The sequence below is a fragment of the Callorhinus ursinus genome, unplaced genomic scaffold, assembly GCF_003265705.2.
Source record: "Callorhinus ursinus isolate GAN/ISIS: 27379988/994484 unplaced genomic scaffold, GSC_fseal_2.0 scaffold5, whole genome shotgun sequence".
Classification (NCBI taxonomy): Eukaryota; Metazoa; Chordata; class Mammalia; order Carnivora; family Otariidae; genus Callorhinus; species Callorhinus ursinus.
The window spans coordinates 60647768-60666274 of record NW_027397067.1 but is presented as its reverse complement, the minus strand read 5'-3'; the positions used below and the strand labels follow the sequence as shown (position 1 = coordinate 60666274).

Here is an 18507-nt window from a genome sequence, read left to right as displayed (position 1 = left end):
ATGTTCTCTATAGTTTTTTGTTGTTTTAGGTAATGATTGATTCTAAAGCTGGGCTCTAGGAACCAAATTTCCGTAGATAATAACTACAGTATTTATCTGAGTTCATGTATCACTTCATAATTTTTTAGAGCACTGATGGTACTTTATTGTAATTAAAATAATCAGTGTATAGATGCCTTATACAGTAGTTTCTGCTGAAGTTATATTTTAGTTCTTTATTTTAATATATGAACAGTGAAATTTTTGAGATCTAAGATTTTATTTAAAGCTTGCTTATACAGATGGCTAACAGACACATGAAAAGGTGGTCAGTATCACTCAACAGGGAAACAAATCAAAACTACAATGAGATATCACTTCACACCTGTCAGAGTGGCTAAAATTAACAACACAGGAAACAGCAGATGTTGGCGAGGATGTGGAGAAAGGGGAACCCTCTTACACTGTTGGTGGGAATGCAAACTGGTGCAGCCACTCTGGAGAACAGCATGGAGCTTCCTCAAAAAATTAAAAATATAACTGCCTTATGATCCAGCAATTGCACTACTAGGAATTTACCCAAAGGATACAAAAACATTAATTCAAAGGGGTACATGCACCCCAGTGTTTATAGCAGCATTGTCTATAATAGCCAAATTATGGAAAGAGCCCAAATGTACATTGATGAATGGATAAAGAAGATGGGGGGTGTGTGTGTGTGTGTGTATGCACACAATGAAGTAGTATTCAGCCATCAAAAAATGAAATCTTGCCATTTGCAGTGACATGGATGGAGCTAGAGTGTTAGCTAGCCTGTGCTAAGTGAAATAAGTCAGAGAAAGGCAAATACCACATGATGTGACTCATACATGGAATCTTAGAAACGAAACAGATGAACAGAGGGGAAAGGGAAAAACCAAAGAGGGAGGCAAACCCTAAGAGACTCTTAACTGTAGAGAACAAGCTGAGGTTTGCTGGAGGGGAGGTGGGGGTGGGGGGCGGTAGGCTCAATGGGTGATGGGTATTAGAGTGGGCACTTGTTAGATTAAGTGTTACATGTAAGTGATGAATCACTGAATTCTACTCCTAAAACTAATACTACTATTAACTAACTGGAATTTAAATAAAAACTTAAAAACCAAAGATGTTTAGGCAGAGGCTGTGATACTTGAATGATTTCTAATATGTGGATACTAATTTCATTTTGCTTAAATAGCCATGCTTTTTGTTTATTTTTGTCTTTTAAAGCAATACGTTTTTAGTATAGACCACTTGAAGAATATAGAGAAATAATTAAAACAGTGTAATCCCACTTACTCTAAAATAACCAACTCCTCTTTTAACATTCAGGGTGCTCCTTTGCTGTTTCTCTTACAAATTTCATGTTTATTGCGAAAACTCTTACTAATATTTATTTGTTCTTTTAAAGATATCACCTTAATGCATAGGTAGTGCTTTGACTTTGTTTTTGGAAAGCAAGTAGTTTGGCTTATGATTATAGGAAAAAAACAAAAGTACTTGTACTTCCGTGGTACTTTGCATACATTATCAATCTTTCTAGACTATAACCTTGAGAAATTATACTGACTTTACCTTCCTTTGATCTTTAGATAATCTGTGGTATAACCGTTAGGCTTTCAAGCTTACAATTTCTTTTCCAGGTGTTGTTGACCTGCCTGAGGAAAATCGAGAAGCTGCTTACAATGCTATTACCTTACCTGAAGAATTTCATGACTTTGATCAGCCACTGCCTGACTTAGAGTATGTCCCTCTTTTAATTGTTGACTTGGTCTACAAATAACGTTACCGGCACCAAACATATAGTTCTCCTTGGAATACTTTGTCATCAAGTTAATGTGAGGTTAAAATGCATATGCTTTCAATTAGGATAGTTTATAAATATGAAACATATAACCGAGAATTGTTTCTTCTATAAGAAAGTTGTATAGATATCAACTTTAACAAAGCTAAGCTAGGAGAATTCTGATGTGCTTAGGCCAAAGCTTATGTAAACGAAACGGTTTTCCAGGTATATGCTTTACGTAATGGTATCAGTGAACATGAACTATTGCTTCATGATTTTTCTTTGGAGGTATGTATTAACGTCATCTGCTGGTTATCATCTTTCCAAACTATACTCAGCCACAATTTCTGTTTTTGTTTTTTTTGTGTTTTAATAAACATATGAGATAACTCTTTAAAGAGCAAGAAAAGGTCATTGTCATAATACACATTTAATAAGAGGGGGAAGTTGTATAGAGATGGCTATAGCAGAATACTATAGTATGTTTCCCTTTTCTCAAGTCTTCAAAATTCAGCTGTCTTTACCATGACAGAGAATGCCTGTAACTTCCTGGGTGATTTGGTAGCACAACTGACAACCAAGAAACCCTCTACACCAAGCCCCATTTTTTGAGACAAATTTCTCTGCTTCTTAAAATGATCTATGACTCCTATGTATGATTTATTTTGATATGTGTGTGTGTTAATGTAGATGCTATCTAGCTGCTTTCCTTTATTTTTTCCTCTCCTAATGTATTTTTAAAAAGTTTTCATCATGGAAATTTAACCACTAAAAAGTAGAAGGATTAGTATTAGGAACCCCATGTACTGATCAACTGGTTTCTTCAATTATGAATACTTTGCCAGTTTTATTTCATACGTATTTCCCCAACTCACCTTCCAACCCCCACTGGATTATTTTCAGAACAGATCTCTTACTTCCTCTGTAAATACTCAGTATCTCTTTTGAGGTAAGGAATTTTCTGAATCTATCCATAATAACATCCCACCTTTAAAATAAGTTACAGTAATTTCTTAATGCAATTAATTTAATTTCAGTCAGCATTCAAATATCCCCAGTTGACACATAGGCCTTTTTTTCTTCAGTTTGTTTAAGTTAGGGTCTCTACAAATTCTCCAGACTGCATTTGGTTGATAATGTCTCAGAAGCCTTTCATGCTTTTACTTGCCATTTGTTTCCTGAATAAACCTGGTCATTTGTTTTGAAGTATTCACATTCTGAATTTGGCCAGTGATAATTCTACATTGTTGTTTAATATTACATGTCTTTTATTTAATATTTTTAAACAATATGAGAGATTAATTTGTTAGAGGAAGAAATAGTCTCAGAAAAGCTGGGTAACTTCAGAGTTCATACCACGACCCTTATGAAAACCCATACCTACCTAGACCGTTCATTTTCAAGTTTTTCCTCTGTATATTACCTAGGTAGTGATTCCAGCATATTCTGTTTTGCTTGCTGGTCATTGATGGTTTTTAAATCTAAATACAAATTAAATTCCAAATCATTGTTCAGATTCTTAAGTTGTGTTTAGTGTCAAATATTAAGGCTTATAAAGCATGGTGACTTTCGTATGTATATTTTTTCCTTGTAGAGAGAATTAGGATATTTTTTTCCTTATACATTGCAATGAGACTTGAAACTAAAATGTATTTGAAATTCTTTTAGTGATATCGATGTGGCCCAGCAGTTCAGCCTGAACCAGAGTAGAGTGGAAGAAATAACCATGAGAGAAGAAGTTGGGAACATCAGTATTCTACAAGAAAATGATTTTGGTAATAGAGAAACAAATCACTAGACACTAGCTAATAATGTTAGAATTATGTTGCGGCACAACTAGCAAGTTGAAAAAGAAAACCCAGACATATGTTACATTCATGATGACAGAACGACAAAATTTCATCTCATGCTTTTTCATCAAGAAAAGAATTTTCGTTCCTACCAGTATATTAAGCATCAATCATTTTCATTTATGCATCAAATTTGAGTTCATTCTTTGCCTATTCCTGCTTCCCGTACAGTGATAGAACCTGTATATGAATCTGTGTGAAAAGTCCCAACACTGAAGTAATGCCCATTTTTAAACTAATCACTTGGGAACAATTTAATTATGTACCTCCTATTTTTTTTTTTTTTTTTTTTAGATTTTATTTATTTGTGAGGGAGTGAGCTAGCATGAGGTGGGGCCGGTTTGGGGGCAGTGCAGAGGTAAAGGGAGAAGCAGAATCCCTGTTGATCACACAGGGCCGATCCCAGGACACTGGGATCACGACCTGAGCTGAAGGCAGATGCTTAACCAACTGAGCCACCCAGGCGCCCTATCTTCTGTTTGTGAATAGTGTTTAAAACAGGTAGCCAGATGATTTTCTTGATGAAAACACGTTATAACAAAAGTTTAAGTCTGAATGTTTATGCAGCCTAACCTATAGACATATTTAAATTTACTTAACATATTTAGGATAACCTAAATTTGGGTCCTGTGTTTGAATGTGCTAGTCATGCCCAGAATCAGTTTATGAAATATAGATGCTACAGGTTTAAAGTTTAAACTGGATATTTTAATACTCAAAGGTTAATAAGGTTTCAGTTAGCAAATGTGACATTCCAATTATAATCATTAGCTGTTTTATAAGAGTGATGTTTGTAACTTTTTTCAACTAATAACTAAAATTTGTTCAGGTGACTTTGGAATGGATGATCGTGAGATCATGAGAGAAGGAAGTGCTTTTGAGGATGATGACATGTTAGTGAGCACTAGTGCTTCTAACCTCCTGTTAGAGCCTGAACAGAGCACCAGCAATCTGAATGAGAAAATTAATCATTTAGAATATGAAGACCAATATAAAGATGACAATTTTGGAGAAGGAAATGATGGTGGTATATTAGGTAGGTGACAAGAAGGTGGTTATTCTAACATTTCTTTGTTCATTTGCAGTGTTTTAAAGCAGTCACTAATTCTGGGTTGTAAGCAACTCTTTAGGTATACATGTGTGGATTGTGACTAGTTGATTTCATTCAGGGTCGCAAACTATAGCCTAAAAATGTTATAACAATACCTGATTTTGTTAAAGGTGCTTGTCTCAGAGTTTTAAGTTTTACTAGTTCTTAAACTGCTCTATTTGTGTTTGATAATCTTAAATGTTTTAAATGGAGATGTGAACTGGAAAATGGAATTTTTTTCCTATACTGTTATACTTTTGTATGCTACCTTGAGAAACAGGTGCAAGTCAGATACAGATTTTTAAATTTGGTTCATTTTAATATAATTTTATTTTCCCAGTGACTGGCTATTCTTTTAGCATTTTTTTTCAAGTTGTAACTAAATTATGTGCCCTATTTCAGACGACAAACTTATAAGTAATAATGATGGTGGTATCTTTGACGACCCCCCGGCCCTGTCAGAGGCAGGTGTGATGTTGCCAGAACAGCCTGCACATGATGATATGGACGAGGATGAGAACGTATCAAGTAAGCATTTCCTGCTTGGTGTCGTGGGCGTGACTGTGCAGCTAAAAAGGTATTTGATGTCGAAGACCACAAACTAAGTTCCAGCTTTTAATGAATTACAAATCTCCTTAAAAACAGTGCTTATGATTGTTCTGGTTCTCTTAAATGATTAACCCTGCGGCCCCTCCCCTTTTTTAGCCGCCCCTCTGGAGGGCCTCCTTCATAACTGGAAGTGTTTGGTATTGGTACCAGTGGGTTTCTTTCAATTCTCAAAGGGATTTTTTTTTTCCCCATTTGTAGGAGATGTATTAAATACCCATGCCTTTTATGACCAAATTTCTGTTTTTATAGTGGGTGGGCCTGATAGTCCTGATTCAGTGGATCCTGTTGAACCAATGCCAACTATGACTGATCAGACAACACTTGTTCCAAATGAAGAAGAAGCCTTTGCTTTGGAACCTATTGATATCACTGGTGAGCAAACAGACTTTATGACTTATAAAATTCAGAACATAAGGTCTTAATTCTGGCTCTTCTCTATTCTGTTACTCTTGTTTTAGATAGCTAAGCTTCTTTCTCCTTTGTCAGTCTTCTATTTTAGAATCTTCAGTTATAATCTAAGTATCTTAGAGAATGCCTGTAGACATTGCTCTGAAATATAAAAGTATAGAACTGAGTTTTTTGCTAACCTGTATCTTAGTCTTTTAGGGTTTCCAAAATGATAACAAGTCACATGTATAGCAATTAGAAAACATCGCAAAGCATTTTACAGTGAAGTACAAGATTGACTGTTCCAAAGTTCTAGATTTTGTATAATAGTTGGGCTACAATCTGGGAAAGCCTAAGAATTTTTTTTTAACTGGAAATGTGATAGATTGTAAAATCAGTGTTGTATTTCTTTTACACATAGGAAAACATATTGGGGGTGCTGCTTCTCAGTAAAAAAAAGCAAGTTAAGATATGTAATTTGGATGTGAAACTAAAATTTCTAGATGGTTTATGGGTATACTTATATTTCAGCTACACTTGAAATTAGAGTGTAATTCAAGATAGAGGTATTACTTTTAAGTAGAACAAGACTAACTTATTTAGGTTTTCTCCTAGAATTTGATCACCAAAAATTGTGACTTGGGCTTCTCACTTACAAAGTGTGTTTGTTAGGCACTTACTCTGTTTAGAAACTAAAAATATAACAATGAACCTGTCTTTATCCTCCTGGAACTTAAGTACTAATTTGTGGAGCATGGGTAAGTAAAATATGTACTGTTGTATTAGTGCCAGATAACATAGAGAACTGTAAATGAGGCAGGATGGTGGATACATTGCACTGTTTAAAATAGGATAATCGGGCTTTGCTGGCTGTTTTAAGAACTTTTGACTTTCAAAGAGAAGGAAGGGAACTTAGTAGCTGGAGGATAGGGGTTGGACAGAGGCTGTCACTGAATAACATCTTTACCTGAATATTTTATGCAGAAAAATCTTTGGGCATGTAACATTTCTGACAGGATGAAATCTTGAACTTATTTGTGTCTTAAGAAATTGAGATAATGCTACCTACTTTGCAGTTGTAGTAAGGGTTAGAAATGAATATACAATAAGTAACTAGGATGGAGTTCCAGGTCCATCTGACTGGGTGTGGACTTTTTTTTATTAATCAATCTGTATAACTGCTGTATATGAATTGTAACTTTTCCACTAAAAATAGTAATTGCAGCCATTTACAGAGAATTTAAGTATTTTTCAACTCCTAAAAGTGGTTGGCCATATTTGAAAAGAGGAAATAAAGAGATAAGCAAGATAAAGTTAACTTTTCTTAATGGTCACTCAGGTGTAATAGTCAAAAAACCCAGGACTTGAGCCTAATCTGAATCAAGGGTGAGAGGTTTCATATTTACAGTACAAACCTACATGGGAAAACATAATGGCTTTTGCATTACTTATTTTTGCCCAAAGTCTGTATGTATACATTAATTCAGATTTTTATTGAGCACCTGTTGCATGCCAGCCTCTGTTCTCCATGGAACTGCAGAAACATCAGTTAAAACGGACTCTGCCCTCTTGAGGCTTTTCTACCAGGTATATAGAAAAGCAGGGACACAATGAGACCAAGTTTGGTAGCTCTATGTTTCATGATGGCCTCACCGGAAAATGACCTTATTTTCTTCTATCATTCCAGTCAAAGAAACAAAAGCCAAGAGGAAGAGGAAGCTGATTGTTGACAGTGTCAAAGAGCTGGATAGTAAGACAATTAGAGCCCAACTTAGTGATTATTCTGATATTGTTACTACTTTGGATCTGGCACCACCCACCAAGAAATTGATGATGTGGAAAGAGACAGGGGGAGTGGAAAAACTCTTCTCCTTACCTGCTCAGCCTTTATGGAATAATAGACTACTGAAGGTAATATAGTTTGCAGAATTTTTTATCCTATATATATTTGGCCATTTTTTAAAATTTTTGAAACCTTTGACATTTTTGATCAGATATTTTCAACTATATGGCACTTTTTACTTAAGTCACAATATAGTGAATATAACCTGATCTGAAAGATCCTACTGATAACCTGTATTTCTCAAAGATGTAGAAGGAGGGATGCCTGGGTGGCTCAGTCGGTTAAGCATCTGCCTTTGGCTCAGGTCATGATTCCAGGGTCCTGGGATCGAGTCCCACATTGGGCTCCCTACTCAGTGGGGAGTCTGCTTCTCCCTCTGCCTGCCACTCCCCCCCCACTTGTGCGCTCTGTCTCTGATAAAAAAGATGTAGAAGGAATTTTTTCTATACTAAAAAGCCATTGAGGTTTTTAATACTAGTTCTCCCTTTTCATCCTCTCTATAATTACTGTTCTATTGCCTAGTGTACACTGTGCTTCAAGTTTGCAGTCTTTAGATCTTGCTTTGTAGCTAAACCATGGAGTGGTTCTCCTTTTTCCACAGTAAAGAATTCTCTGGCTTTATGAGAATTATTTTCACCCATAAGCCCTTTTCTGCTCATTTTACGTTCCACACTATTCCAAAACAAGGTTCTGAAGTGAAGAACTCAGAGTAAAGCAGTGCTATGAGACTGTTATTCTAAAGTTGAAATATGCATAGAACCAGTTGATACTACTATAGATTTTACTGTTTATCGGAAGAACAATCATATAATCATTTGGAAGAAAGTCCTTAAAATATTTGACTCACTGGTCTCATTATTAGAAATTTTCCTAAGGAAGTAATTCAAAATATGGAAAAAGCCAGGTCTGTGAAGATGTTCATTACATTGTTTGCAGTTAAACTAAAAATATTGAAAAAAGGTTCAAGTGTATACACACATATATACATGTATCTCCACTCAGTGGAATATTACGTAGTCATTAAAATTATTAAAAGTGATGATAAGATTTCCATATTAAGTGAAAACATGTAAAACTACCTGGTATGATTCCATTAGATGGAGTTTGAAGTGTGTAAATATGAAAATAAACTGCGGGAAAATTTTAAATTTTAGTGCTGTCTCCAAGTTACAAGCCTGGATAATTTCATTTGACTTTTTTAAAATTGCTGCACTTAAAATCAAATATCCTGTATTTAAAAATTATATTAAGATGTAATGAAGTGTGGATCTAACATTAAGTAGAAATCACACTGAATTATATATACACTGATTACAACTGTATGAAAACGTACTTAATGGAAAATTGAAATGTCAGTGGTAAATTTTTAATGTGATTTATAATTGAGATTTTTTTTTTTTTATAGCTCTTTACCCGCTGTCTTACACCGCTAGTACCAGAAGATCTTCGAAAAAGGAGGAAAGGAGGAGAGGCTGATAATTTGGATGAATTCCTCAAAGAATTTGAAAATCCGGAGGTTCCCAGAGAGGATCAGCAGCAGCAGCACCAGCAGCGTGATGTTATCGGTGTGTTCTGTTGTAATAGTTCCTTGATGAAGTTTACATGCGCATTTGGCTTAAGATTTACCTGTATATTGTGAGTAAGAGAAATCAGGAACAAAGGAGTATACTCAAATTTTTGGATAGGGAAATATATTTGATGCTTTGTTAAATAAGAAACTTTCTGTTTTTGGAATGGTTTAAAGTTTAGGACTGGCTGAGTAATCTTCTGCTGAGAGGATAATCCTGCATTAGATTACAGGTGGTGGAATTTTGCCCTTTTCCATCTTTACGTGTATTGTTACAAACTGAGTAATCTTTGCAGAAGTAAAATTTTTATTTGTCCTTCTTTGTTAAAGTACTTTTGTCTTAACGCATTAGTATTAAAGTAAATTCTGAAATACTGTTAAAGACTGTATAATTCACATCTCCTCTTCATATGACCAATTGCAGATGAGCCCATTTTGGAAGAGCCAAGCCGCCTCCAAGAGTCAGTGATGGAGACCAGCAGAACAAACTTGGATGAGTCAGCCATGCCTCCACCACCTCCTCAGGGAGTCAAGCGAAAAGCAGGACAAATTGACCCAGAGCCTGTGATCCCTGTAAGTAAGCACATCAGTCGTCAAGGAGCCCTTTTGAAATATTTTGGTTGAGGAAAAAAATGACAAGGAATAAGTCCAAAGAGAAAGAATTGGCAGCTAAGGATGTGAATGCAGGTGTGCCCTAAGTGAGAGAAGATATTCCAGGAGTTTCAGCCTTCCTGACTCTTCTTAAGGTAGTCTTGTTTCAGAGTGGCCGAATCTTTGACTCTAAACTTGGTTCCAGTTTAGTTCAGGGTGACTCTGACAATTCTAGATTAAAGATGGAAAACAATATAAGGAACCTGGTAAATTCTTCAAGTATGTCATGAGCAAAGTGCACACAGACTGTCAATTAACACCTCATTCCTTTTTTTTAAATTTTGGTTTTCTTTGTCGGCAAGATAGGACATTTTTTCTCCAGTTTTAATGAGCTATAATTAACATACATCATACTAGTTTACGGTATTGTGGAATCATTTGACAACGTGTGTGTGTGTATAACATCTGTCACCTACATAATTACATTTTTTTTCTTGTCCTGAGAACTTCTACGATCTACTCTTAGCAACTTTCAAGTATATAATACAGTATTAACTATAATCACCATACTGTGTATTAGATCCCCAGAACTTATAAATGGAAGTATCTTTCTAACCCCTAGTAGTACCGTTGCACTCTGCTTTTATGAGTTGTTTTTTAGATTCTACATACAAGTGATAATCATATATATTTGTCTTCCTCTTATTTCACTTAGTATAATGCCTTCCAAGTCTATCCATGTGGTTCCCACTTGCTTATTTTTTGCTTTTACTGCCTTTGCTGTCAAATCTAAAAATCATTGCCAATACCTATTTTAAGGAGCTTACCTGTCCTGTGTTTTCTCCTAGTAGTTTATGGTTTCAGGTCATACATTCAAATCTTTAATCCATTTTGGGTTGATGTTCATGTATGGTGTAAGATAGTGGTCCAGTTTTCCCAGAACCATTATTGAAATAAGATTTCCCCATTGCGTGGGTTGACTTCTCAGCTCTCTATTCTGTTGCAGGTTCCTGCAACATGAGACAGTTGTAGGCTACCTTACTAAATAATCAGAATATACTTGTCAGATTGCTTAAAAAAAAAAAATGTGGCCACTTCATGCAGACTTTCTACCGTTAAGTTCATTTAGGGTAGGAAAACTAAACTGTAAAGAAAGTAAGGTCTAGTGTAAGTCTTCCCAGTCTTAAATTTCTAGAATAAATTAATCTTGGACTTTGGTTCAGCCTCCATCAAGAGGTACTGGCAGAAGATTCCTCTGCAATCTTAAGAACTATTTTTCTGTGCCCTCCGGTGGTGTTGTCCAAAATAGCATCTTTCTGTATGAGCTCAGGAATGGGGGTGGGACAGGTAACAAGTGGGTTACTCTAGTACTACGGTCCTGGAAGAACTTGTTTTTTAACATTCTTAGCTGTTTATATTAAGCCTGAGAGGAAAAATTCAAGAGATAGACTCAGAAAAATGGTCTCCTCATTCCTATTATTTGCTGCCATAAGAGCTCCTAGGCTCTTATTTAGAGCCCAGGCTTAGTTGTAATATCCGTAAGAAAATTTCATGCAGTAACAGTTGACAGTACAGGGTATTTAATGTTGAAGCCTTTTTGCATGGTGTTAGTGGGCAGTTCTGTTTTGTGTGGTTTTTCCTAAAATGCTACTACAGAAAGTTTTGGGGTTTTTTTTCTGTTCATAGTTTTTCTTGTGATTTACAAATTTCTCACATAGACTTTATAACTATTTGGTTCCTAAAAAGTATAAGGGCAAAACACTTTTGTTAATTTCTTCTGTTAAAACTTTGTAAGAAGAACAAGATATAATCAACTTTTGATTGTGAGGAATGGCAGTATAACCCCAGTATTTCTTCCTCTTGCTTTAAGCCCCAGCAGGTAGAGCAGGTGGAAATACCCCCTGTAGAGCTACCCCCTGAGGAGCCTCCAAATATCTGTCAGTTAATTCCGGAGTTAGAACTTCTACCAGAGAAAGAGAAGGAGAAAGAGAAGGAGAAAGAAGATGATGAAGAGGAGGAGGTAAGGAAACACTGGCAGAGACTTCATGAATAAGTCCCATCCCAGATTTAGTACAGATCTTCAGTCTGCTCTCTTAGTGGAGCCAAGGTAATTGATGTTGAGCATAACAGTGATGAAAAATGTTCAGACAAAATTTAACCAAATTCTTAATTTAGACCATTAACATCAAATTTTATGCTGCGCTTTAACTCACTGGCTCCCTTGTGGGCTTTTGAAGGAAATAGGACTGGCTGCCTTTTCACTGATTTCTTGGTTGACTTCTAAATTGATTGTAGCTAGTTTTGTCATCTTGTGGCCAATTTTTACTGCTTTTAGCATCTGCCTCTGGTATGACATCTCTGTGGCCTGGAAATCTGATATAACCGTTTTCCATTGGTAGGAGGTTTGTTTTCATTAGACTGGGGTGAGATGTGACGTGGCTAAGATAGATTGAGTAAATGTTTGAATGGCTTTTATTTTTTGGAAAGTAAAGGCACTTTAGCAATGGATTTCCTTTTCAGGGCCCTTATTTGGCTGTTCAAGGTCTCCCCCCCTTTTCTGGATCTTTGTTTAAATGTAAAATAAAAACCTTAAAATATCTTCTAGGAAGCATTGAAGCTTCTTAAAATTCTTTTAAGACTAAAGGTTAGAGGCTGGGTACATATAATAAATTACAAATGGATACACTAATGAAAATGTCAGCCATAGATTTTACAGCCATTTAGTGCTGGAGTACTATGGTTTTTTTAAAGTCAAAATTTAGCCCTAGAGCTACTCTAGTTTAAGGTATGCCATTATCTCAGACTTAGTGTTGAATCATTATTTAAAATTGTTGTGCTTTCTGTTATGTATGAAGCCCTTATAACTCCTGGTTCTTTGAAATACGGTATGTAGTTCCAGCATAGCATGGAAGCATCTCAGCTGTTGCTCTATGCCAACTTCAAGAGTTTAGAAAGTCATTTAGAAGGCAAGTCCTGTAGGGAACTGGGAGCTGGGCAGCTTAAGTAAAATCAAGTATTATGGATTATAGCCCATTTCTTTAAAAAAAAAAAAAATTTTTTTTATTTACTTGACAGAGAGGTGGGGGAAGCAGCAGAGGGAGGGAGTCCAAGTGGGACTTGATCCCACATGACCTGAGCCAGAGGCAGGCATGCTTAATTTACTGTGCCACCCACGCACTCCATTTCTCTTAAAACACTGTATAGACCAGTACTACTTACTCATCTGCTAATCTGTGCTCTTTGGTACTGGTCTGCCAGAATATAAATGATCTAGAAAATCATGCTACTGAAAAAATAGATTCAGTTGAAATAAGCAGTGTGCTTAGTGGCATAGTTGATTTATATCCCAACACAATTGCCTTAACAGGGGCCCATCAGTAACCAATAGCTCACCAACCAGCAGTAGTCCAGGGGCCACGTGATGTAGACCACATCCTTAATAGACCAGTATAGAATCATATATTCGGCCAAATGTTTACTTTGCAGATACGGAAGACTTTCTTCTGTAATTTAAGAAAGACAAGCTTCAAGATTCATACTAAGTGCTAAGAGATTTATAATTTTCTGTTACTCAGAACACACAATTTAAAAATTTCCGGACATCAGGAAATAGTTCATTTTGCAGTAGACCACTTTTGTCAGCTTTTTTGTGTGTTGGGGCCATTTTCAGGACGAAGATGCTTCTGGAGGTGATCAGGATCAGGAAGAAAGAAGATGGAACAAAAGGACTCAGCAGATGCTTCATGGGCTTCAGGTAGGTACACCAGTCCTGACGGAGACTTGAGCAAAGACTTGGCATTGCTCCCTTAAAAAAATAGCAACAGGCTCGGAGCGTTCTTTTTTAATATGTATTCATGAGAGGCAGAGGGAGAAGCAGGCTCCCAAGGAGCAGGGAGCCCGATGTGGGACTCGATCCCAGGACCCTGGGACCATGACCTGAGCTGAAGGCAAACACGTAACGACTGAGCTACCCAGGAGCCCCTCTAGCACTATATATTTTAATACATAAATTGTTAGGCCCAGAGTAAGCCTGGAGAGAATCCAGGTGAACAATTTCCTATAGTTAAGCTGCAGAGGGAAGCTAGGGTGGTGGTTTATAGTACACCTTTCTGTGTCTACATCTTCTTGGTTTTCGTTGAACATATTTAATGTGTTGAACAGTTAAATTTGTTGAGTCATACAGATGAGATATTTTGAGCATCTGTGAAATACCAGGCAAGTTGCTCAAGGTTTCCCAAAATAGAGTCAAGGGATAGCTGGATTTTAAAAATAAGTTGAAATTTTAGAGACTGTATATGTTCAGTTTTACTATTGGATCACATTTGTTGGAAGGACCTTTGATTTTAGATATGCCATAATATACTTTGCCCCATTACATCTTCACTCAGACTCTTCAAAAAAGTCCACTCCCAGCAGAATATACAATATACTTTTTCTGGTACCCAAAATTGGCACCCTTTTTAAATTACCACTTTACTGTGAGATTACTTTGATTTAATTCTTCCTTTGGTTTTATTTCAGCGAGCTCTTGCTAAAACTGGAGCTGAATCCATCAGTTTGCTTGAGTTATGTCGAAACACAAACAGAAAGCAAGCTGCAGCAAAGTTCTACAGCTTCTTGGTTCTTAAAAAGCAACAAGCTATTGAGCTGACACAGGAAGAACCATACAGTGACATCATTGCAACACCTGGACCAAGGTTCCACATTATTTGAGCAGCTAGAAGCATTATAGCTAGTGTTCATTTCACTAGTGTATACAAATTGCCCCCATGTGTAGGGCACACAAAACCCTTTGAGAAAATTTAGATTTTTGTCTGTACAAAGTCTGCCTTTTTCTTCTTTTTCCCCCGGTATTTTATCAATTTCATCTTTAAGGGAAACTGCTTCGATGGATGTGTTTGTGTTCTGATGGAGAAAACAAGCACACCCAAGGACCCCGAAGATCATTTTAACAGTTCAGAACAGATGTGTGCAATATTGGCGCATGTAATACTATTGAGTAGCAATTGAAAGTCAGGATTTTTATCTCAGCTCTCCATCACCACATTGGAAAGGAAAACCTGTCGGGGAAAAAAAGTGCCTGACAATTTAGTTAGGAACGATGCTGTGAGTCTTTCTTTGAGAGAAAGAAGTTGTCTTTTCCCACTAGTAACACTGGCAGTCTTGTTTGGGGATGGGGCCTAAAACAGATGTCCTCTTGAGATACTATTTTAAAGTGTAATTCTGTAATGACCAAGAGGGTGTGTGAAACTGTGCTGTAACTCAACCCCTTCGGCTACAAAATGATAGGGCTTGGTATAAAGTGTTCTTTTGTAAGTCATTCCATTTGAAACTTTTTAATGAACCTGACTATCCTAAAATCTGTTGTTTTAGTGAGGCTCTAAAATGAGCAGAAGTAGACTTTTTAGAGTAGAATATAAAAACGTTTATAACTTTCCAGAAGCTCTAAATCAAAGTTTTAAAAAGATGTTTGGATATATTTGAGTACTCAGATCATGAAAATAGAAATTGCTATGCCAACTAAAAGGACAGACTGATGGGAAATTACACACCTGGTTGACTTAACCCTTAAGCAGACAGTGCTGTTAATAACTAATGGCTTCTCTGGTATTTATTATAAGTGTTAGTACTGATCTTTTCCCAATGCTGCACACTCCTGTGTTTGGAACTTTATTTTAATGGCTTTGCAACAGAAATCCTATATCTGGTTTCCTATAATTTAAGAAAAGCATCCAAATAAAGGCTTTATTAACAGACCAGATAGCACCAGAAATTATGTGACTGTTATGATTATCAGAACATGTCTTAACTTTTTAGGGCAAAATTACTCACACTGAAAGTTCTAGCTTAAGTGTTGGCACTTTTGTGGAAAAAAAAAATCACTTTTGAAACTCAGACTTCAGTGTATACCCAGTAATTTTAAATTATGTGAAATGTTTTAAATTAGTGAACTCGTAATTACTGTTTTGATGATTCAGTTTTTTGAGAATGGTAAGTGTATAAAAATTGCTATTGCAGCTTTATTTTCAATATGTGCCTGTAAACCATGGATTTTTCTCCCTTTGTAAAAAGTCATTTGTAGATAATTGAATGTTTGATTATAGAAAGGTCATTAGTTTCTTGTTAACACATTTTGTTAGTCTGGTTTTGTTGCTTATTGGGTTTAATATTGTTCTTGAAAATAGTTGATGCTATGTTATGTATAACTTTTCTAATAAAAGTTGTGGTATAAGCTGTAAATCTTGGAGTATGATGTTCCTCCAGGAAAATGTTAAATCGGCCTCATCTGTTGTTTGCCTTATCTAGAATAATTGTCCATACAAATAGTAGGTGAATTGTTTAAAAAAAAAAAAAGTATCTTTAAAAGAAGAGCCCATGTGATCTGAAACTTTGATAGTATGTTCTAATACACATCATCGACGTTACAGATCTAAGATTAAAATGGAAGTAACAAATGGTTTGTCCTGAGGAATCTGGGGGGCACAGATCTATCCCTGTAACCGCTAAGTACCTACGAATTGTGATATGCCTGTCAGTGTATGCTAGTGAGCATGTACTGGAGATTTCCTGGGTCCATCTGAGAAGCCTGATGCAAGCCAGGGCAGTAACTTGGAGTGTACCTTCCTATGCATTCGATACTTATCCTGCTCCCAACCGTGAGCTTTAAGACACTTATGACCTTATGCTTAAGATACAGCAAGGCTTACGGGATGCCTGGGGTGCTCAGTAGGTTAAGCATCTGCCTTCGGCTCAGGTCATGATCCCAGTTGTCCTGGGATCAAGTCCTGCATCGGGCTTCTTGCTCAGTGGGGAGCATGCTTTTCCCTCTGCCTGCCGCTCACCGCTGCTTGTGCTCTCTCTCTCTGGTAAATAAATAAAATCTTTAAAAAATGATAGAGCAAGGCTTCAACCATCAATAGCTTAATGCTGTTTGTAATAGGAAAACCAGTGTTTACTAAGCACCAATTATACTCAAACCCAAAGATTCTTTGAGGCACACCCACCTATGGTAAAACAGACTTAAGGAGAAATTATAATCTAATATGAAAGTGATAGGAGCCCAGAATATAGCATGCCGGAGTATCTAGGGAGTGGTCCAGAAAAGATTCTCAGAAGATGGAAAATAACTTCGATTCAGGGTCCAAGATGGCAATGTAGAGAGATCCTGAACGCACCTCCTTCAGGAACACCAAATCTACACCTACTTTCAGGACAATTCCTCCCGAAGAACTGAGGGCTGACTGAACACCTGCACAACAAAAGACACCATACACAGAAGCAGGAGAGGGACGCAAGATAACGGAATCCCCACGTCCTGATGCTGTGAACTGCGGTGGGGAGGAGGAGTACTGGAGGACTGAGCAGATCTGCCCTGGGGTACAGAAAAGGAGCCCTGGTTTAAAATGGCAACTAGTATGTAAAAGACCCAGCCCTAGAACCTTGCCAAATGATGGGAGAGCCTCTGGAACTCTCTCTAGGTCCCAGGGGTTTACATTCCCCGTCCACCTTGATAGACAGCAGCACATTCCCAGCACTTGAGCCGGCCAGTTACCTCGGTGAGCCCTGGGAGCCTAGCCCACGCCAGTCCTGGATGTCCTGGGGCAGAGAAAAAGAAGCTGTAATTTAAGAGAAACAAGAAAAAGCAGCAGCCCTATAACTCCACTGAACAGCAGGGGGGTTGCTGGACCTCTCAAGTCAGATTGGCAAGCACCATGGTTTACATTCCCCCAACACTGACAGGGTGGTCGGGAAGTAGGGTCTGGGTGCCCTAGCCAGCTTACACCTCAGTGAGCCTGGAGCCCCCTAGTCCAAACCCGCCCCCCAACACAGCCCAAGGGTAGCACACATCAGGACACTCCTGGTCATGACTTTGGCTTCAGATAACTTGCTGGGGAACCCCCAGCACAGAGTACTCTGGGACCTCCCAGTTCACTTCAGCTGCCTCACCAGGTTGCCCCCCGTGCACAGCACCTCAGAAACCCCCAGCCCATACCCACCTTGATTCCAGCCACCCTACCAGGGTGCCCCCTGTGCAGAACACCCCAGCCTCAGCTCCAGTGGCCCCACCATGCCTCATACCAGCCTCAGCTCCAGTAGCCCCACCATGGCACTCCCTGCACTGAGGATCCCAGGACACACCAGCTTGCACCCACTTCAGCTTCAGCTGTCGTTCCAGGACATCCTCTGCACAGAGGCCCATGATCACCCTGACTCATGCCCTCTTCAGCTATATCATGCCAGGGTGCCCCCATACAGAGGACCCATAAGTCCCCTGGCCCATGCCTCACCTCAACTCCAGCCACACTGCAAAGGCACCCTCTGCACAGAGAACGCTGGAAAACTCTGGCTTACACCCACTTCAGTTCAGCTAGCCTGCCAATATGCCCTTTGCACATAGAACCTTGGGCCTCTCAGCTAGTACCCACTTCAGCTTTAGCTGTCTTACCAGGGGCTCTTCTGTACAGAGAGCTCTGAAACTCCCCGGCTTGAACACATTTAAGCTTCAGCTGTCCTGCCAGAGCATATGCTAAGAGTGCCTCAGGACCAGTCCAGCCCATGCCCACTTCAGCTCCAGCCATACCCCCTAGGACAGCCCCAGCACAGAGTGCCCCAAGATTCAGCCCACACCAGCCACAGCTCTAGCCAGCCAGGGAAAGGCATCGGGCACTCACAGTCTACGGACGACCATACACAAGACAATTCTTTGAAGTTTAGGAGAACTGTTCCACTTAATTCACAGAAACAAACACAGAAAGTGAAGTAAAATGGAGAGACAGAGAAATATGG

General features: G+C 38.0%; 1 protein-coding gene across 2 annotated transcripts in view; it reads left to right on the top strand.

Annotated features, from left to right (window-relative positions):
* The window catches only part of RAD21 (RAD21 cohesin complex component), a 29530-nt gene extending 12914 nt beyond the window's left edge, over window positions 1-16616 (top strand). For both annotated transcript variants that reach the window (XM_025871025.2, XM_025871026.2), the window contains exons 4-14: window positions 1641-1740; window positions 3452-3558; window positions 4463-4669; window positions 5126-5251; window positions 5582-5704; window positions 7407-7630; window positions 8968-9127; window positions 9554-9702; window positions 11591-11740; window positions 13391-13474; window positions 14242-16616. In XM_025871025.2, the coding sequence (XP_025726810.1) occupies window positions 1641-1740; window positions 3452-3558; window positions 4463-4669; window positions 5126-5251; window positions 5582-5704; window positions 7407-7630; window positions 8968-9127; window positions 9554-9702; window positions 11591-11740; window positions 13391-13474; window positions 14242-14433 (1622 nt within the window). In that variant the 3' untranslated portion in view covers window positions 14434-16616. The remainder of the gene's footprint in view (window positions 1-1640; window positions 1741-3451; window positions 3559-4462; window positions 4670-5125; window positions 5252-5581; window positions 5705-7406; window positions 7631-8967; window positions 9128-9553; window positions 9703-11590; window positions 11741-13390; window positions 13475-14241) is intronic.
* The last annotated feature ends 1891 nt before the right edge of the window (window positions 16617-18507 follow it).